General features: G+C 41.6%; 1 protein-coding gene across 7 annotated transcripts in view; it reads left to right on the forward strand.

Annotated features, from left to right (window-relative positions):
* The window catches only part of TIAM1 (TIAM Rac1 associated GEF 1), a 553,722-nt gene that overhangs the window by 464,139 nt on the left and 69,975 nt on the right, over window positions 1–19,608 (forward strand). For all 7 annotated transcript variants that reach the window (XM_077480001.1, XM_077479998.1, XM_077480004.1 and 4 more), the window contains one exon: window positions 9,797–9,888. In XM_077480001.1, coding sequence (XP_077336127.1) covers window positions 9,797–9,888 — 92 coding nt within the window. The remainder of the gene's footprint in view (window positions 1–9,796; window positions 9,889–19,608) is intronic.

Below are 19,608 nucleotides of genomic sequence, written 5' to 3' on the forward strand. Positions count from 1 at the left end.
GCCTCTGGAGCAGTGTTTCTCAACCTTTTTTCAATCAAGCCACCCTTTAAATTTATACACAATCTTGAGGCACCCCATTCTACAATGTAAAAAAACAAAACTAAACCTATAGGGCACCTGACAAAGGTGATCTATTCTTCCAAAGCAAATACATCTTTGCACTCTGGTACTGACTAGTATTCAAAGTTTTCTCTTGTTCCTCTGTTTCTTTCCCTCATTTAGCTTATGTCACCCCAGAGCAGGCAGAGGGGGACAGGGGAGGGGCAAACAAGTTTTAACCAATTACTGATGACGTCGGTGGTAAGGGGGCTGGCGGCTTGAAGGTTGTAATGGTGCACAGTGAAAACCTGTGACTTTGTGCAACTAAAAGATAGCTTTGATCCACCTTGTGGCTTGGGAATTTTTTAGGCATTTTGCCAAGGCACCCCTGATGAAACTTGGAGGGCTCCGCAGGGTCCCTGGGCACCCTGGTTGAAAAAGGCTGCTTTAGAGCAGTGGTTCTCAACCTCCGTATTCAAGTACCCCCAACAGGTCATGTTTTCAGGTTTTTCTTTATTTTTCACAGGTGCTTTAACCTCTTTGGCGGTATTCCCGAGTGGGGATCGGGGTGAGATTTCAGTACCATTAGCGGTAACCACTCGGTTTGCTTCTCTGGATCCTGGAAGAGGTTACTTACCTTGTCCCCGGGATCCCACAATGTACTCCTGCTTTGTACAGAGGCCGGATCCTCCATTCGATCCTCTGTGTGTTCCAGCTTCCCTTCCCTGTGAGCGTCGCGATGCAGGGGGTGGAACCAGCGGCAGATTCAAAAAGTATAAACCACAACACACACCATGCATTGTAATATTATTGGATTACATTACTGTATCCAATAAATTGACCTCAGTCCACCCCCCCCCCCCCGCGCTTTGTCCAGTGCCCTTGCCTGCCGTTTTACTGAACTTTCTGCCTAGAAACAGCAGAACAACCATGGCTTCAAAAAAGCATGCCTCTGCCTCAATAGTTTTAAAAAGTTTGATGTGCTGGAAAATAGAGATACAGAATAACTTGCAGAAGTGACTGATAGCGATTCGTGTGGATGTTCGTCATCAGACACAAAGTGATTTCTGCGACATTCCTATGACTCACATCAGTGCTGTGCGGACTTGGTGCTCTATCGACTGCGGTATGGATCATGTAGTGCCCCCAAGATTCCCATTTGCTGGAGCACCTGGTATCAAAGTGGATGTGGAAGATGACAACCCCTTGGCATACCTCCAACTATTTTTGACCGATGAGGTTATTGAAAAAATAGTTACGGAGACAAACCAGTACCAGGAGCAACAAGCTGCTACACCTCTGAGGTTTTCAAGGAGCAGAAAGTGAGAACTAGTGACCAAAGAGCACATCTGGAAATTTATGGCCCTAATAATTCTTCAGGGAGTGGTGGGGAAACCCCTGCAGAAGTGGTATTGGACAACCAATAAATTACTAGCCACTCCATTTTTTGGCACGATCCTGTTGGAGTACAAATTTTTCCTGATAATGAAATATTTTCACTTTGAAAATAATGAAGCATTTGACAAAACTACTCATCCAGCCCCCAAACTCGAAGATTTGGGAGGTATATCAGATGATTATGAAAAATTTCCAACAGAGCTATGTGCCAGATAGAGACATCAGCATAGACGAAAGTCTAATGGCCTACAAGGGAAGGCTCAGCTGGATACAATATATAGCGTCAAAGAGGGCACAATTTGGCGTAAAATCTTTCATGCTATGTGAATCAAGCACTGGTTATATTTAGAACTCTGTCCTATACACCGGTAAAGGAACCAAATTCAACCAAAAATAGTCATTATCCACTTCCCGACCAACACACGACGATGTAAGTTGGCAGAATGGCATGGGCAGGCAAATTGGCGTACAGGTACGTCTATTTGAAATTGCCGCTGTGCCATCGCGTGTGTGCCGGGGTGCGCACGTACCGGTCGGGACCCCGTGAGTCTGGTTGCGGGTCCCGCGGACTTAATTGCCACGGGTATACTGAACAGGGAGATGCAGAAGTAAACAGCATCTCCCCATTCTGCCTAGCAGCAAGTGACACTGATCTCTGGAGCAGAGATCAGTGTTCACTAACACACAGCCACACGCCCCTAGGACAGACTTAACCCCTACGCTGCCACCCCTGGTTAACCCCTTCACTGCCAGTGTCATTTACACAGGAATCAGTACATTTGTATAGCACTGATTGCTGTATAAATAACATTGGTCCCAAAAAATGTGTCAAAAATGTCCAATGTGTCTGCCATAATGTCGCAGTCACAATAAAAAATGCTAATCATCGCCATTACTAGTAAAAAAATAAATAATAAAAATGCCATAAAACTGTCCCCTATTTTGTAAACGCTATAAATTTTGCGCAAACCAATCAATCGCTTATTGCGAGATTTTTTTTTTTATTTTTTTTTTGTTTACCAAAAATATGTAGAATACGCATCGGCCTAAACTGAGGGAAAAAATGTTTTTTATATATTTTTTGGGGATATTTATTATAGCAAAAAGTTAAAAATATTTTTTTTTCAAAATTGTCGCTCTTTTTGTTTATAGCGCAAAAAATAAAAACCGCAGGGGTGATCAAATACCACCAAAAGAAAGCTCTATTTGTGGGAAAAAAAGGACGTCTATTTTGTTTGGGAGCCACGTCGCACGACCGTGCAATTGCCAGTTAAAACGACGCAGTGCCGAGTCGCAAAAAGCGGTCTGGTCTTAAGCCAGCAAAATGGTCCTGTCTGAAAGTGGTTTATAGAATGGCAACCGCTTCAGTTCTTTCATTGATTAGCCCTGATTCAGCAATGGTTCATTGTGTAACCACAGACAATTTTTACACATGTACTGAACTCTGAGTTCCTTCTACAAAACGCATGCCTATGCAACCGTTAAGGCTAATGGTGTGACATGCCGCCAACCTTTAGCAATAAGCTCAAGACGGGAGAAATGGTTGCCTGGCAGGCAAAATGATGGCACTGCCATGGCGTGACAAAAAAAAGTGTGCCTTATGAGTACAAGCCATAACACCTCCACTGTCATTGTACACACAAAAGGTGGGAAAGACATCATGAAACCACAAGTGGTTATAGACTACAACACCACCATGAGAGGTGTTGACAGAGCCGACCAGGCAATGACATTTTATCCAGCCATGCGAAAACAACAAAAAAATATAAGAAAATTTTCAGGCATCTTCTTGAACAATGCCTATGGAATGCCTTTTTTCTATAAAAAAAAAAGTCACAAGCCTGTGGTTCATGCTGACTTTGTTTGGAAAGTTGCAGAACATGTCTTTCTGGACCACCAAACACCAACGGCTGCAAACAGAGCTGGACGTCGTGCTGCTGGTGTTAACCCGGAACGCCTGCCTGGTCATCACTTTATAGACCACATCCCACCAACTGAAAAAAAAGTCAGCACCCACAAGGATGTTGCTCAAAGCATGATGACACTGGAAGGAAAATCCAAAAATAAATCGGGCTCTATTGTCCTGATTGTGACGTTGGACTTTGTGCAGTACCATGTTTCAAAATTTTACCATACCAGGGATGTTTACTGAAGCAATATGGCTAGTAATATTGGACCCTTGTTTGGCCCAAAAAAAGTCAGTTTGATTTGGTTATATTATTGACTAAAATGTATTGAATAAAATGTATTATATATTATTTATAGTTGTTATATTATAATTTGATTTTGTGTTTCAAACTTTATCATACCCGGGATGTCTACTAGACTCTTGTTTTGGACAGATGTAAGTGAGTTATTCCTAAGAATTACAGGCCTACAATATAAAACACCAAATTTCCATGCAAAATAATTTTACCGCTTTCAGCACCTAAAATCCAACATAATCATACCGCCAGGGAGGTTAAATCGGAGTCAATGGCTTGGTATTTTGGACAGCTGGTATTGAGGACTTTGACGGTACCACATGATTAAAAAATTGTTAAAAATGTATTGTATTAAAATCATTAGAACATATGTTCAAGAAAAGACATAACGCATAATTCCATATGTAAGTTATATTTGTACTAGACAATATAAAACTGAATCATCAACCCTATTAGGATCAGGTGATAATTGGCTTTCTGCGACTTATGACGCTGTTGTGTTTCACGGGTCGCTGCCCACTTCAGGAAAGCAAATTACAGTCAAGCTCTAAAATGGAACATATATACAATTAGCAATTTCAATACTGTCCTAGACCGACGTATGAAGCCTCAAAAATAGGTACCCCACATACCTCAGTGTATATAATCATCAGCGTAAACAGTGTCAAACATTTATTCTACGACCAGCTGTTACCAACTCCCTTGCTTGATGGTGTAGTCCAAACAGAGCCTCATCCATGGGTCATCCAAACTTAAATCGCCATCATATGTGTTGGGATGGATATGGGTATAAGGTGGAGGGGGACAAAAGGAAATTTTTTTTTATAAGGACATTTCCAATAATCCTACAAAGTAGGCAGCCCTTGTTGTTCCCCAATACACCCCTACTCCCCAACATGAGAAAAAGAACAAAAAAAAACAGGCTATCCAGAGTTCCTATGCTGGTATAATCTATATTGCCTTTTATATATTTAGACTATATAGTCTTTTCTGGTAATTGAAACAAAGCCCCCCTCATATATACTCCTCCCAAGGATTGAGATCCACACACCTATGCAAAGGGGGAGAAAAAAATAAAAATAAAATAGTACCCCTTTACCTTGTATATTAAGTCAAGACAAAAAAACAAAGGTAATAGGTGGTCCTGGAGTGGTGGGTCGGCTGGTGAAATGAGGAGTGAGCCATTCAGTGTCCTTCCTGTCAGCGTGATAGGGCAGCTCCTTTGCATGATAGATCATCCAGATCTATATATAGGAGTGAGGCGTGAGGGGACTACCTGCATTGGGTGCTGCCCTATGGGGATACACCTGTGTGTGTTATCCCATTAGATTGGAGTTTGGCATACAGCCGTTACCATAAGTGGTACTACGCATGTGTGGCCATGACGCCACTATAGTGTGCCAACTGTTAGAAGCCGACTCCACGCATCCGGACAGTTTTCAGCCAGGAAACATGCATGCCTGCCTACCGTGCTGCCACCACATCAAAGATACTGTGTCCATGTATGTCGCGCATGCATAGCCACCATGTGCATACGGTGCGCCCGCCATCCAAGGCCTGGCCAGGCTATGCACTAGCATATCTGTGTACACTGGTGGGTCCAACCCCCATGTTGGGACCCCCAGCCTATCAAGCGCAATAAAGTGGGAACACGCCCACCAGATCAACGCAAAACCACCACCGGATACAGTACACCTCCCCTCCTGCATGCCAAGGGGAGGAGTCACAGCACCTCAGTCCTCCATGGGTCAGCCATGCCACCACACACAGCCACTCCTGTTCCCAGCTTCTTAAGGATCGGGCATGCACCAGCACAGACCCTCCAAGGCTCTCAACCCCAAGGACCCCAACAAATTCCTAAAAAAAAAAAAAAAAAAAAGGGGGGGGACCCCTCCACTAACAATTATAAAGATTATAGACCTTGCCATCCCAAAGGGGGCAACAGCTATTCATTTGCAGATTACGATCTCAAAGTTATTTAGAGATGCCCACAAATTCCAGCAACATTGATACAAACAAAAAACATCTAAATATCACAAAATAACCCTTTACCGAACGACATATTGACAAAACATGTACTTCCCTAACATTGATCTAAGGGATGTATAATTGGGGTCTTTTGTCCCCCTCCGCCTTATAATCATATCTACCCACTAGTTTGAATATTGCCAAACACTATTTGTTGTAGATGACTCATCCCAACACATATGTTGGCGATTTAAGTTTGGATGACCCATGGATGAGGCTCTGTTTGGACTACGCCATCAACCAAGGGATTTGGTAACAGCTAGTTGTAGGATAAATAATGTTTACGCTGATGTTTATGTACACTGAGGTATGTGGGGTACCTATTTTTTGAGGCTTCATACTTCTGCCTATAAGGACAGTATTGAAATTGCTAATTGTAAATGTTCTATTTTAAAGCTTGACTGTAATTTGCGTCAAAAGTCACAGCAAGCCATTCATCGCCTGATCCTGATGGGGTTGATGATTTTGTTTTATATTGTCTAATACAAATAAAAATTGCATATAGAATTATGTTATGTCTTGTCTTAAAAATATGTTCTAATGATTTTAATACTTTTATACAATACATTTTTGGAAATGTTTAAATCATGTGGTACCGTCAAAGTCCTTAATGCCAGTCTATAGGAACTTTTTGTATAATTTCTCTGTTTGGATGTGGTACCGGACCATTTTGTCCAAATAATAGAGGGTCCTCCCTAGTGGTCCCTCCTCCCCCTTTCTTCTTCTTTCTATTTTGGACAGCTATTTTATCTAATAGAATTTTCCAAAACATGGCCTGTTGGGGGTGCTTGAGGACCGAGGTTGAGAGCCACTGCTCTAGAGAATGTCCTAACAATGTTTTTCTTTGCGTTGATTCTGTAGCGAGAAATAGTGATGACTACACAAGGGTTGTAAAAGTCTTGCAGATGCTGGGAGGTCAGTTCCTATTGACATTGGCATGCCCCAGAACTACATCTCTTAAGAGCCTTTTCCCTACACAGGAGGTGTAGTCAGGCTCTTGGGAGTCAAGGCAGAAGAAAAAAAAATCAATGTGTGCATATGGAGAGGGAAGGAACTGGGTGTGGGGGGATAAGCGGGGTTCTGCAGTCCAGTAGGTAGGGTGAAAACTTTTGTTGGGGTTTCAGTGCAGCAGCAGAATGGTGTGTCAGGTGAGATAGGAAGTTAGAAGCACACTGAATGAACACTGTTTTATTTTTATTTATTTTTTCATTAATTTTCCCTAGTATACACTTTAACAGTTTTGTAGTTATTATTGAGCTAAAGTCACCACAGGAATTGGTTATCGGTAAAGCAATACATGTTGGATGTTATCTGTGAGCATACAGTATGCAGTTGCACACTGGCAAGGCATCCTGCATATTAGTAGTTTGCCACTGGCGTAAATAAAACGGTGGGATTTGATATTCTTGCACTATAGCAAACACTATTTTGGGAAATCTCTGTCAATCATATATTTACTTACTAGAGAGAGATAAATAGCCTTAAACTACTGTAACCCCCACTTGCCCACCAAAAACCGCATTTCTGCAGCTTAATATGGAAAAACTATCAAAAACAGAATTTTGTTGGTCACTTTAGTTGCTGTATGCCACTGCTGAAATCCAGGCAAACGGGTACCTGAAACACATAATGTACTTGCAAACACATTCGTCTCAGTCCACTGGACACTGCTACCCCAACCCATGGTCCACGCTTGTGATCCCTTACCTTGTAAAACAACCTATTCAGTTTAAAATAAAAATGGAAGACAAGAGTTGTGTATATACTCTATGTATAGAAAAAAAAAAAATCCTATCATAAGTGATTACATAATTGTTGTTCTCACGGGCATTAAGAGGTGGAGGCGGAGAAACAGCCTTACAGTGATCTTCCCAGTGAATGGCTGTATGGTTGGGGGAGGAGTGTCAGCGCAAGACTGATCATTGGAAGACAGGCAAGCTGTTCTAACACACAGCCAGAACACTGGCCACGCTGGGATGAATGTTTTTATGCCTGGTGTGGTCAGTTTGAAATAGAAAAGTGGTGGGGGTGGCTGCGGGACTGGAAGGTTCAGGTATTTCACACAATGGAAGCAATGCATAGAGAAATAGATACTTTTTCCCACAAGTACATGGTACAGCAGCCACATATCAGGAATATAAAATATTGGGTTAACATATTCTTTAACGCACGCACCTACCAGTTGGTCCGACTCAGATCAGGCCCATTTTCTGGCCAGTTCAACCCAGAGTACACCCACTTATTGGGCGGTTCCATCCCCAATTATTCTGTTTCAATCCTTTTTTATTGTTGTGAAAAGAACAGAGAAAATGTCACTTGGCAGAGTAGCGAACAATCCTTGCATGCTCTGTACTTGTAACAAAAGTGACACATAAGTAGGGGGGAGGAAAAAAAGACGAAAGAAGGCTGTAGCAATCGGGTTGGGTCTTCCATGAGGCCCCATGGAAACATGCAAACTAGTATAGTATGGAAGAACAAACATCTTGCTATTAAATGCATACAAAGTGTGAAAGACGACATGAATTCTAATGCCGCGTACACACGACCGGACTTTGACGGACTTGGTCCGGTGGGCAATCCGACAGACTTTGCAGCGGAGGTCCGCCGGACTTTCAAACGAACGGACTTGGCCACACACGATCACTCCAAAAGTCCGGTGGATTCGAACGTGATGATGTTGAATAAGGAAGTTCATAGCCAGTAGCCAATCGCTGCCCTAGCGTCTGTTTTAGTCCATCGGACTAGCACACAGACAAACGGATTGTCCGCTAGAAAGCCGAGTCCGGTGGGCAGATTTGAAGCAAGTTTTATTTCTAGGTCCGCCGGACTTTGGGGAAGAAAAAGTCCGCTGGAGCCCACATGCGATCGAATTGTCTGTCGGGTTCAGTCCGCCGAAAAGTCGGGTCGTGTGTACGCAGCATAAGAAGCAGCCAGCTAGCTGACCTCCCAGTGAATCATATTATGCAAAACTTGGGAACCATGAGATCATAACATCATTAAAAAGCGTAACCGCTGTAAATTGGTCTAACCGATAGGAACATGAATTTATCTTAAGGTCTGGGTACGTCACAGGACACATCCCTAATTATTCAGCCTCAATCCATTCAAGAAAATAGAACAAATGATCATCTGTGTTTTTTTTTTTTTTGCATGCTAGTCTATTGTAATAGGTTACTAAACTTAAAAAAAAAATTCTCTAAACGCAGAATAAAACTTTGGAAGCAATGTATTCTTTTGTTTCCGAACATGCATGGTCTTGGCTACATTGTACATTGTTATCTTACCAGAAATTTTTTTGTGCTTCCCTTCGGATATTTTTGCATGAAACTTTCATGATCAGCTCTCGAAAAATTCCTATCCTAAGTGATTACATAATTAGCTGACCTGAATTGTGCCTTTGTGTACTAACGAATAGATAATCGCTCCGAAATACATTTTTTTTTTTTCTCACCACATGTACTAGGCTTAAGGGTGATGCTGTGATTTCAGGATGCACCCTGGGACACAGCATCTCGGGACATAGCACCTAGATTTGGGACTATCCCAGCAAATCCGGGTCAATTGGTATCCATGCATAATAGGAAATATATATATATATTTTTTTGCCTGACAGTATTTGTTGTTTTGTTCGGCTAGTCGTGTGATCCACTACTTCTGACATGCAGCAGACTGATCAGTGAACTCACTTTTTCTTTGTTGTGATTGAACAATACATTTTGATCACTCATCCTAATATATCTATGTAACGGTGGCCTACAAAACACAGACTCCTGTGATAATGGTAGTTGACAGACTGTATCATAGATGAAATGTTCTATAGCTCCGCTTTAAATTCACTTTGTAGAAGGGGCAAACCAAAGCTCCTGTGTAATGAAAGATGAATGGAATATTTCTGACAGTTTCCTACCATGGGACATGCCATTTGAGGTCTAGATCTTCTTCATGGTGTTTGAGCAACGTGTACTTCACAAGAAACAAAGTGGTCTCTATTGTATTAGGGTTATTTATGTACCTTTTTGCATATAATTCATGTTGGGTATAAATCTCATGCATATATTGTCATACATCTTCCAGTGGCTAATGAACGTACAATACCCTATAACTAACCATGATCTGTTTATGAACAGGTTGCAGTGAGGATGAGACTGTTATTGAGACCACTCCAGAGGAGATCGAAGTGCAGCTGGAGGTGACAGACGAGGCGGATGCTACGGACAGTGTAAGCATGTTCTTGTGATTTTCGTTTTACACATTGTGGCACCGTGTCATTGTGGATGGAACGTGCCCTCCACTGGGAGACTGTGTAGATTGCTGTAGTGATTTGCTGTAGGAGGTGTCCGGAACAATCACTTCTGTACAAACGATCAGCATGAGGATTGCAACTTGTAAGAGAAACAAGAAGGCTGTGATCATCCTCTGCTCTTCCTTCCTTGTTTTGTTTGCCAAAACTGGATGCCAATTGCAATTTCTTCTCTAAGTGGCAAGGCTGATAAGAGCTTCTCATGCCAGTAGCTTTAAGCCCAAGAGAGGATGTTCTGCAATATAAACACGGTTTGCCACTGACTTGACTTCCACACTAAAATGGAACAGTCTAAAACATGTTGCATGCTGTGATTTTTTTTTTTTTTTTAAGATAAAAATATTAGTGACCTCAACAGCAATAGTTTAACCTAAAGGTGTCGATCTCCATTTCATTTTGGGCCACGTTAGCATTAATGATTGTCCTCAAATGTCTGGTTGTATCTGTAAGACTGGATACATTTTTGCAGGGCTTATTTTCTCAGAAAATAGGGGCAGGAATTTAACCACATTGAACAATGTGTGGCCAAATTTCACTAACAGTGGGAGTACCTTAAAGGGGCAATAAATACCAGGAATGCATTATGTGTGGAGTTCAACGTTGCGCTACGTACAGAATACAGGGTTTGCTATGTATTGTGTGCAGGAATCTGCTCTTTCGCAAGCTATTAACATTTCACTTCCAGCCCTCCCCCCTGGGTACATGGGCCACATAAAAGAGCCTGGAGGGCTGGATTTGGCCCACAGGCCTTGTGTTTGACACGTGTGACCCTACTTTTTTTTTTTTTATAAAGTATGACCTTAGTCTACGAAGGGTCCAAATATGTCTTAATGAGTCCTGTTCAGCCGCGTCAGGAAAATATGTACACTATATTGTTAAAAATATTGGGACGCCTTCCTTTATACGTGCATAAACTTTATTGGCATCCTAGTGAAGTTTCTCCACCGCAAACTCACTCTTTATGGACCTTGCTTTGTGCCTTTGTCCAAATCATTTGGTGGAAGGGGGGATATGGTGTAGGGTTTTATTTTTTATTTTTTTTCAGGGGTTGGGCTTGGCCCTTTAGTTCCAGTGAAGGGAACTCTTAAGACTTCAGCATACCAAGACATTTTGGACAATTTTATGCTCCCAACTTTGTGGGAACAGTTTGGGGATGGCCCCTTTCTGTTCCAACATGACTGCGCACCAGTGCACAGCAAGGTCCATAAAGACATGGATGAAATGAGTTTGAGGTGGAGGAACATGACTGGCCTACACTGACCTCAACCCGATAGAACACCTTTGGGATGAGTTGGAGCAGAGACTGCGAGCCAGGCCTTCTTGCCCAACATTAGTACCTGACCTCACAAGAATAGTCAGACATACTCTTAAACCTTGTGGACAGCCTTCTCAGAAGAGTTGAAGCTGTTCTAGCTGCAGATGGTGGGTCAACTCAGTATTGAACCCTACTGATTTAGACACCATTAAAGTTCATGTGTGCGTAAAGGCAGGCGTCCCAATACCTTTGGTAATATAGTTTATTAGGAATATGGAATGTGGGGTTTACATATTCTTTAATATTGCTTCAATACTAATGGATTGTAATACTAATCTGAAATGTATGTATATATTCAGATATCTATCAATTGAAATGGCCAGAAGTGATGGCTTTACTGTATGTTTTACGAAGAGTTCTAAAGCAAGTGTGATTTATATCCTCGTATTGGATGAAGATGTTAATTGAATTGCATCTGCCTGTTATTCCCAGTCATACTTCCCTTGGTTCTTCTATATGATATCTTCCCAGCAATCAGACATGCAACCTCAAGTGCATCTAATTGCTTGTGATTTATATTTTAATAGCTCAAGGAGGAAGCAAATGTAGAAGATTTAATTACTGCTGCCATGTTCCAATATGACAGGGTAAATATGTTAGGTCTAGCTTTCCTGTCATAGCTAAAGAGCATTTTGCAAGAGAATGATTCGGCTACATAAACCGAGGGTGATGGTAAACCATTTTTTTGTATTAGACTGTTTTTTTTTTTTCTTGTTTTTTTTTTATTGCATGTCTGTAGTCAGATATTACTATTCCTTAAGCTAAACACTGAACTTTCCATATGCAATGAATGTCCCGTTTTGTGGGCGATAACCTTATATATAGAATGGAAGGGTTATCGGTGTTCGCAGGAAGCAGTTGATGATGCCTGCACTTCCTGACTTCTGGGGATGGTAGAATCCTCGGAGGTTCTCACTTCTCTCTTGTGCTTTGTAATGTCCATTGTGGGAGCGTAGAAAATGACATCTTCACACAGTAAGTCATTTCTTGCCAATTTACTGAGAGTAATCTTTTGAAGGGAAGGTGAATACAGTTTCCCTGCAGGGCTGTTATTTTCTTATGGTCTGATGCTGGTTTGTGATGGTTCTCATTTATCCATGTCCTGGTATATTTATTTAGCAGTAGTCAAATTCAATGGAGCTTGATCTCTGATGAAAAACATTTTGTAGCTCCTCCATGCTATTTCTTCAGTTATGAGTATCAGAAAAATATTCAAGCATGGGGACCTAAATGCTGGGATATTTCCCTGACACTCATTAGAAGTGGCTTGGATAGGCTACAACATGTCTTCAGGTTTACAGAACAAGTCCAGTGGAATGTGACTATGTACTACTATATAGCAGTGTTTTTTTTTATTTTTTGTTTTTTTTATGTTTGTACCTTTTTAGATTGCTTTTTACTAATATTAAAATTAGTCTGATATATTGCATTTTTCCATCTCTGAAATGTAACTATTGGTTTAGTTCAACCTTTCTCAACCAGGGTTTAATGGCACCTAAAACCCCATACACACTATATTAGTTTTTCTGCAGATTTTTTTTGTCTTCAGATTTACCAAAACCATATAATATGAGGTCAAACCTTGAGTTTCAATTTGTATGCAATCAGGCCGGCCCTTCCACTACATGGTTTTAGTAAATCTGAAGAATAAAATCTGCAGAAAATCTAATAGTGTGTATGGGGCCTTAGGGTTCCTCCAGAAGTTGCTGAGGGGTTCCTTGAGCTGTGAGCATTTTCTGCTTCTTAGATACATAGCTGACACAAATGAGCGAGTTGTAAGGGGGGGGATTCTTCCCAATGACCACCGATGGAAGGAGCATTCTTCCCAGTGATCATCACACCAATGTACCATGAGCTGTTGCTATAGTATTAGCAGTGGTTCCCTGAGACCTGAAGGTCTTTTTAGGCTTCATGTACATTGCTGCTTGTAACCGGACATTTAGGAGCAGTTGGGAATTTCTTTTTAGATGCTCCTGAACTCTCCTCTGTTATCTTATCAGTACATATACACAAGGTAGTTTACAGTCGTTTCAAGGCAGTTGAGTTTAGAAGCAATTTTTGGAAAGCAAAAAAGTGCGTTTAGGACAGGTGTGCAGAGGCATTCCAAAAGCCTCCAACAGCTTGTAAATGCAGTAACTCGCTTTTAGCTGCATTTAGTTTACAGGCAGTTTTAATTGGTGACTATTTGGAAAAAAAAAAACGCTTCTAAGCGCAAACGCAGCATGTAAGCGTGGAAAAACTGACTGTTTTAAATGTCAGTTACTATCTGTCAAGTTAAATCATTCAGAAGAGGTTGTTAAACGTCCCGTGTACATTAAGCCTAAGGGCCGGTTCACACTGCAGGCGAGGCGAGGCGACACAGACTTGCCTCGCCGCGACCTGCCGCAACCTCAGCGGCAACTTGCAGATGACTTCTGTATAGAAGTCAATGCAAGTCGCCCCGAGGTCGCCCAGAAGTAGTACATGAACCTTTTTTCTGAGTCGGAGCGACTCGAGTCGCTCCTCTCAGAACGGTTCCATTGTACAGAACGGGGGCGACTTAAGAAAGCGAGGCGAGTCGTGTCGCCTCGCATCGCCCGCTGTGTGAACCGGCTCTAATGGTTCCTCCATGGTAAAAAAAAAAAAAAGTAGAAATGCTGATTTATAGTGAAACATATTGTGTTCTAGTGATTGTATGCACCATTATGTGTTATTGCATACCTTTTAATGATGGTATTTAGTATATTCCTTTTTTTTTGTTTATTTAAAATGCCTTTTTGTCTTTGTTTTTATCCATATTTACTGTGTATGCAATCTAAACTGTCCACCAAAAGGGACAGTTGCAGGAATTGGGAGAAAGATATACTAGTGCTGTGGCTGCTTATAGCAGTCGGCTTTTATTCTCGTGGTTTAAGGTGTATTTACATTTTTGCAGTTAACATCTAGTTTTATATTTGTTGCATGTTCTCTTTCATGTAGCATAATGGCTCTTTCACCTGGGCGATCCGCATGGCGGACTCCGCTTTGCTCGGTGGGGGATGGCTCCGCTGAGCAGGCAGATGACAGGTCCGTCTCTACTCATTGTGCAAAGACGGACCTGTCAGAGCCCCGCTGTCCTCTATGGGGAGATCTGATGAAAACTGAACCGCTTGTCTGTTTTCATCCAATCCGCCCGACGGATGGAAAATAACGTCTCCATCCATCTGGATTTCACGGAAAGGATCGGATAGCAGCGGGTGTCAGTGGACATGTCGCCTTACTTTAAACAAATGTTTTTTTAACATATTGCTTTCATTTGTACATATCATTTTCTGAAAATTCCTTAACCACTTTTTATTACCCCCTTCCTGACCAGAGCACTTTTTGCGATTCGGCACTGAGTCGCTTTAACTGACAATTGCGCGGTCGTGCGACGTGGCTCCCAAACAAAATTGACTTCCTTTTTCTCCCACAAATAGAGCTTTCTTTTGGTGGTATTTGATCACCTCTGCGGTTTTTATTTTTTGCGCTATAAACAAAAAAATAGTGACCATTTTGGAAAAAACGCATTATTTTTTACTTTTTGCTATAATAAATATCCCCAAAAAATATTAAACATCTTTTTCCTCAGTTTAGGCCGATACGTAATTCTTTTACATATTTTTGTTTAAAAAAAAACGCAATAAGCGTTTGGTTTGCGTAAAAAGTTATAGCATCTACAAAATAGGGGATAGGTTTATGGCATTTTTATTGTCCTAGGGAGTGATTCTAACTTGGGGGGGGGGGGGGGGGGGGCGTTCTCGCTGTGTCCAATCAGTGGCTGGTGTGCGCCAGCACCCAGCGAGAGACGCAGAATGGTGGTCTGCCTATGTAAACAAGGTAGATCACTGTTCTGTGAGAGGGGAAGAGAGAGATCCTGCTAAGCAGGAACACATCTCTCTCTCTTCCCCCAGTCAAAGCATCCCTCCACACAATTAGAACCGCCCCTGATGTTAACCCCTTCCCTATCAGTGTCATTAGTAAAATGAGAGTGCATTTTTTTTTTTTTTTTAGCTCTGATCACTGTATTGGTGTCACTGGTCCCTAAAAAGTGTCACTTAGTGTCAGATTTGTCTGCCGCAGTACCACTAAAAATTGCTGATCGCTGCCATTACTAGTTAATTTTTTATTTTTTGCCATAAATATATGATACTATATCCAATAGTTTGTAGTTGCTATAAGTTTTGTACAAACCAATCAATATACGCTTGTTGGTTTTTTTGTTTTTTACCAAAAATATGTTGCAGAATATATATTAGTCTAAATTGATGAAGAAATTAGATTTTTTTTTTTTTTTTTTTTTTTTTATTTGATGTGTTTTATAGCAGAAAGTAAAAAAATTTTATTTTTAAAATTGTCGGGTTTGCAAAAAAAAACGGTAGAGGTGATCAAATGCCACCAAAAGAAAGCTCTATTTGTGGGGTACAGTGCCGCACGGCCACGCAATTGTTAGCTAAAGCTACACAGTGCAGTATCGAAAAAAATGGCCTGGTCAGGAAGGGGGTGAAACCTTCTGGGGCTAAAGTGGTTAATATTAGGACATTTACCTGTCCACGAATCCAGCAGTGTCTACCACCGCCATCTCGGGTAAGAGAAACAGTCGGTGAAGCCTTGTGACTTCACAGCCGATTCCCTACGGCGCATTCACAAAGCACGCTACACTTTGCGAATGGCCTGGCAGTGGGGGAAGGAGGAGGAGGAGGGGGGGGGCTGAATTTCCGTCTGACTTTGCCACGGCAAACTAATCCGGAAGTGGGTGCGGGTACCTGTCAAAACCAGCTGTCAAATGTGGTAGCGGAGGGGGAGAGGAGGCAAATAAGCAGAACTTCCCCTTTTAGGTGGCGCTCCGCCTTTAATCATGCTTTCTAGGTAATGTTTATGATGGGGCAGCTGAGCTGTGTTTGCCATAATTAACCCTGTCTGTACTATGCTGGCAGATCTTATTGTAAATATGTGCACACTGATCTAACAAAGGGTTAAAGGCACTTTTTTTTTTTTTTTTGTTTTCTGCAAAAGTATGTATTTTTTATTTTTTTTTCTGTAAGGCCGGCCATCGACGGTGTGAATTTCACCGATTCCCCCATCAACACAGACACTGCTGAAGGTAATCTCTCCTGCTGAGACATTGTCTTCTCCCGGAGGGGATGGCTTCCCCTGCCCCCGCTGCTGATGGGGAGCAGCTGCACTAACCACGCAAGCTGGTGTTTTCTAAAAGAGGGACCCCCCCCCCCCCCCCGTGCCAGAATACTCCATTGGCTGCGATCCTTGATCAGGGGTCGGTCGGCGGCTGATTTTCCAGCATACATGTCCTACAGAAGCTGGAGAGGCAGACATACACAGGGGCAGGATGTCGGCCAGGTATTTTTTGTACCGGCAAATGTCCCCCGACATTCTGACCTTGTGTACGGGGCTTTTAACTTTTAAAGATCTCAAGGACTGAGTTGGTGCATTGTATGTTAATGCATTGTCAGACTGTTATCAGGTACATTGTTCCCAAATCAAATGTAGTTTGTAGTCTGCTGCCTATTACATTGAAATACAATATTTAACTTTTTTTTATTATTTTTAATGTACATACATGAGGACATACTACATCTTGTTCTCTAGTTCTTGTGAACAGGGAGCTGATACAAAGCTGGCATCCATACTTCCACACAAACTAGTTTTCCAGTGTATTGACTCATTTAAAGTGCGTTTCCACAACACTGCGTATTCTTGATGTAGGTCTGTATTACCATGTACTTGTATAATAAAAGTATCCTGTTCCCTTTGCTTCCTTTTGTGTGAAATCCCTAGTAATCCTGCCAGTCCCTTTGTTTTCCTATTTCAAACTGACCACACTAAGCATTGAAGCCCACTTATCCATTCCAGCATGGTCAGTTTTCTTTGCATTCTACTTAGAACAGCCTGGCTGTACTCCAGGGTTCATACCTGTGCTGACCCTACGCATAGCTAAGCACTGAGAAGATCCGTGTGCTGCTTTTTATCTGCTTCCTGCTGACGCACCCAACCCCCACCATCCGCTCAGAAGTCTCCAGCTCTCCAAGCCCCTTAGACTCCATTCACACATAAGCATAGAGCAGTGACGGCTTTCACACCGAGCCTCCACCAGGCGTTGGCGGTAGAGGCCGAAATGGGGTGAAATCAGCCTGCAAAACGTTGCCGGAGCGGCATTTTACCAGCGCTATCGCAGCGCTGCCCCATTGATTTCAATGGGGAGCAGCGGTGGAGGAGCAGCGAGTTCACCGCTCCAAAGAAGCTGCTGGTAGGACTTTTTGTGGCGCCCTCTGGCTTTCACACTGGAGTGAATGAAGACGCTTTTTTCAGGCGCTATACAGGTGCTATTTTTAGTGCTTCAGTGTGAAGCTTTTTTTCTTTTTTGTGGAGCATTTTTGGAGCGGCCCCATTCACTTGAATAGGCCTCCCTGTGCTCCAAAAACACTCCAGAGGAGCTCATGTACCCAATCTTGGCACAGATCCAAGAGCGTTTGGTGGTGCCATTATTGGCCTGATTTTAATGCGTTTTTGCTGCTTGGCAATCTGGGTACCATTAAGAAATAATGGCATTGCAAATGCGTCCTGGATTTTGCTGATTCCGCCTACGATTCAAATCACCTTGGTGTGAATGAAGCCTTATGCAGCTGAGAGCAAAGGTTGTGATTACGAGAAAAAAGGTATTTTCATTTTTTTTTTTAAATACTGTGTGTAAATATAGATGCCTTTTCTTTTTCTAAACTGAATGGATTATTGTAACAAAGCAAGGATTCCAATATGAGGTCACACCTAAACCCTTTCAATTTGTATGCAATCAGACAGGCCATTGCACTACATAGTTTACGGTAAATCTAAAGGAAATTGGATAGGAAAATTGTATAATGTATGGTCAGCCTAAGACCCCATACACACTATCAGATTTTCTGCAGATTTTTTTTCCTTCAGATTTACCAAAACCATATAATATGAGGTCAAATCTTAGGAGTTTCAATGTGTATGCAATCAGACAGGCCCTTGCACTACATGGTTTTGGTAAATCTGAAGACAAAAATCAGCAGAAAATCTGATAGTGTGTATGGGGCTTTAGACTTGTAGCTCTTTGCTGCCATGCTGCCACTCTTGGTAAAGGGATTTTATATTCCCTCCTGACTTTGCCAGTTAGGTAGTTGATGCTTGTTGTTGGAATTACTCATGCCTTTGTCATATTTTTATTCTAGCTCGGAATCGGGGTATGCATAGAGCTGATTCAGTGTATGCCATGTTTGCATCACCTACGCTGTATTTATGTCTAATTCTTCTTCATTGCTCTTTTTAACGAGCATAAAAAATCTGTAGCATGCCAAGATGTTATGTCACCAGCAGTGAGCAATCCCATTTGAATCTCGTCCTGATTCAGGACCTTTTCTGCTGGCACTCGCTGGTACAACTGTCATCCCAGATGTAGTTTATATCAGTTGGCTTCTTGGAATCTTTCACGGTTTCCTATTGGCCGGCACACGCTTTTTCTTTGCCAGATGAAGTGGGAATAATGTGCTTAGTACAAGTTTAGTGCGCAAAACCCTTTTCTACATTTTTTTTGTTTTTTAAAGTTGGACTGGTCATATATTTTGCAGTGTTTTCAGGATTTGCACATGTCCTATAAGGAATGTTAGGACTTGGGCAGCACATAGATGATTCCTTTTTTATTTTTTTCATTCAAGCCGAATGGAAATTTTGGTGCTGAAACCGAAAATTCAGGATGCACTTAGCCAAAACCGAATGACAGTTTTCTAAAAAAAAAAAATAAATATAAATAAATATATATATATATATATATATATATATATATATATATATATATATATATATACATATATATATATATATATATACATATATATATTATTATTTTAAAGGGACCGACTATAGCTACAACGGTTTGCGGGATCATGCCAACCTGTCACAGTATGATGATGGCGGCTGGTCGGAAAGCAGTTAGTCATGTATAAGACAGTTACATATATATAAAATAATATATATATATATATATAAATATCTCTCTCTATATCTATATCTATAATCTTTAACTGCTTGCCGACCAGCCGCCATCATCATACTGTGACAGGTCAGCATGATCCCGCAAACCTTCGTAGCTATAGTCAGTCCCTTTAAGCGGGGGTGCCTATGCTCATGGCCGATCATGGGCACGAGAGGATGAACAGAGACGTGTGTGTAAACACACAAATCCCTGTTCTGAGAGGAGATGCAGAGTGTTGTGAGTTCTTAATAGCTAAGAACCAGGATCTATCATCTCCTATAGTCATTCCCTTCCCCCTACAGTTAAAACACACAGT

Source organism: Lithobates pipiens, unplaced genomic scaffold (assembly GCF_037356315.1).
Source record: "Lithobates pipiens isolate NorthernLeopardFrog02 unplaced genomic scaffold, aLitPip1_a1.2 Scaffold_16, whole genome shotgun sequence".
Classification (NCBI taxonomy): Eukaryota; Metazoa; Chordata; class Amphibia; order Anura; family Ranidae; genus Lithobates; species Lithobates pipiens.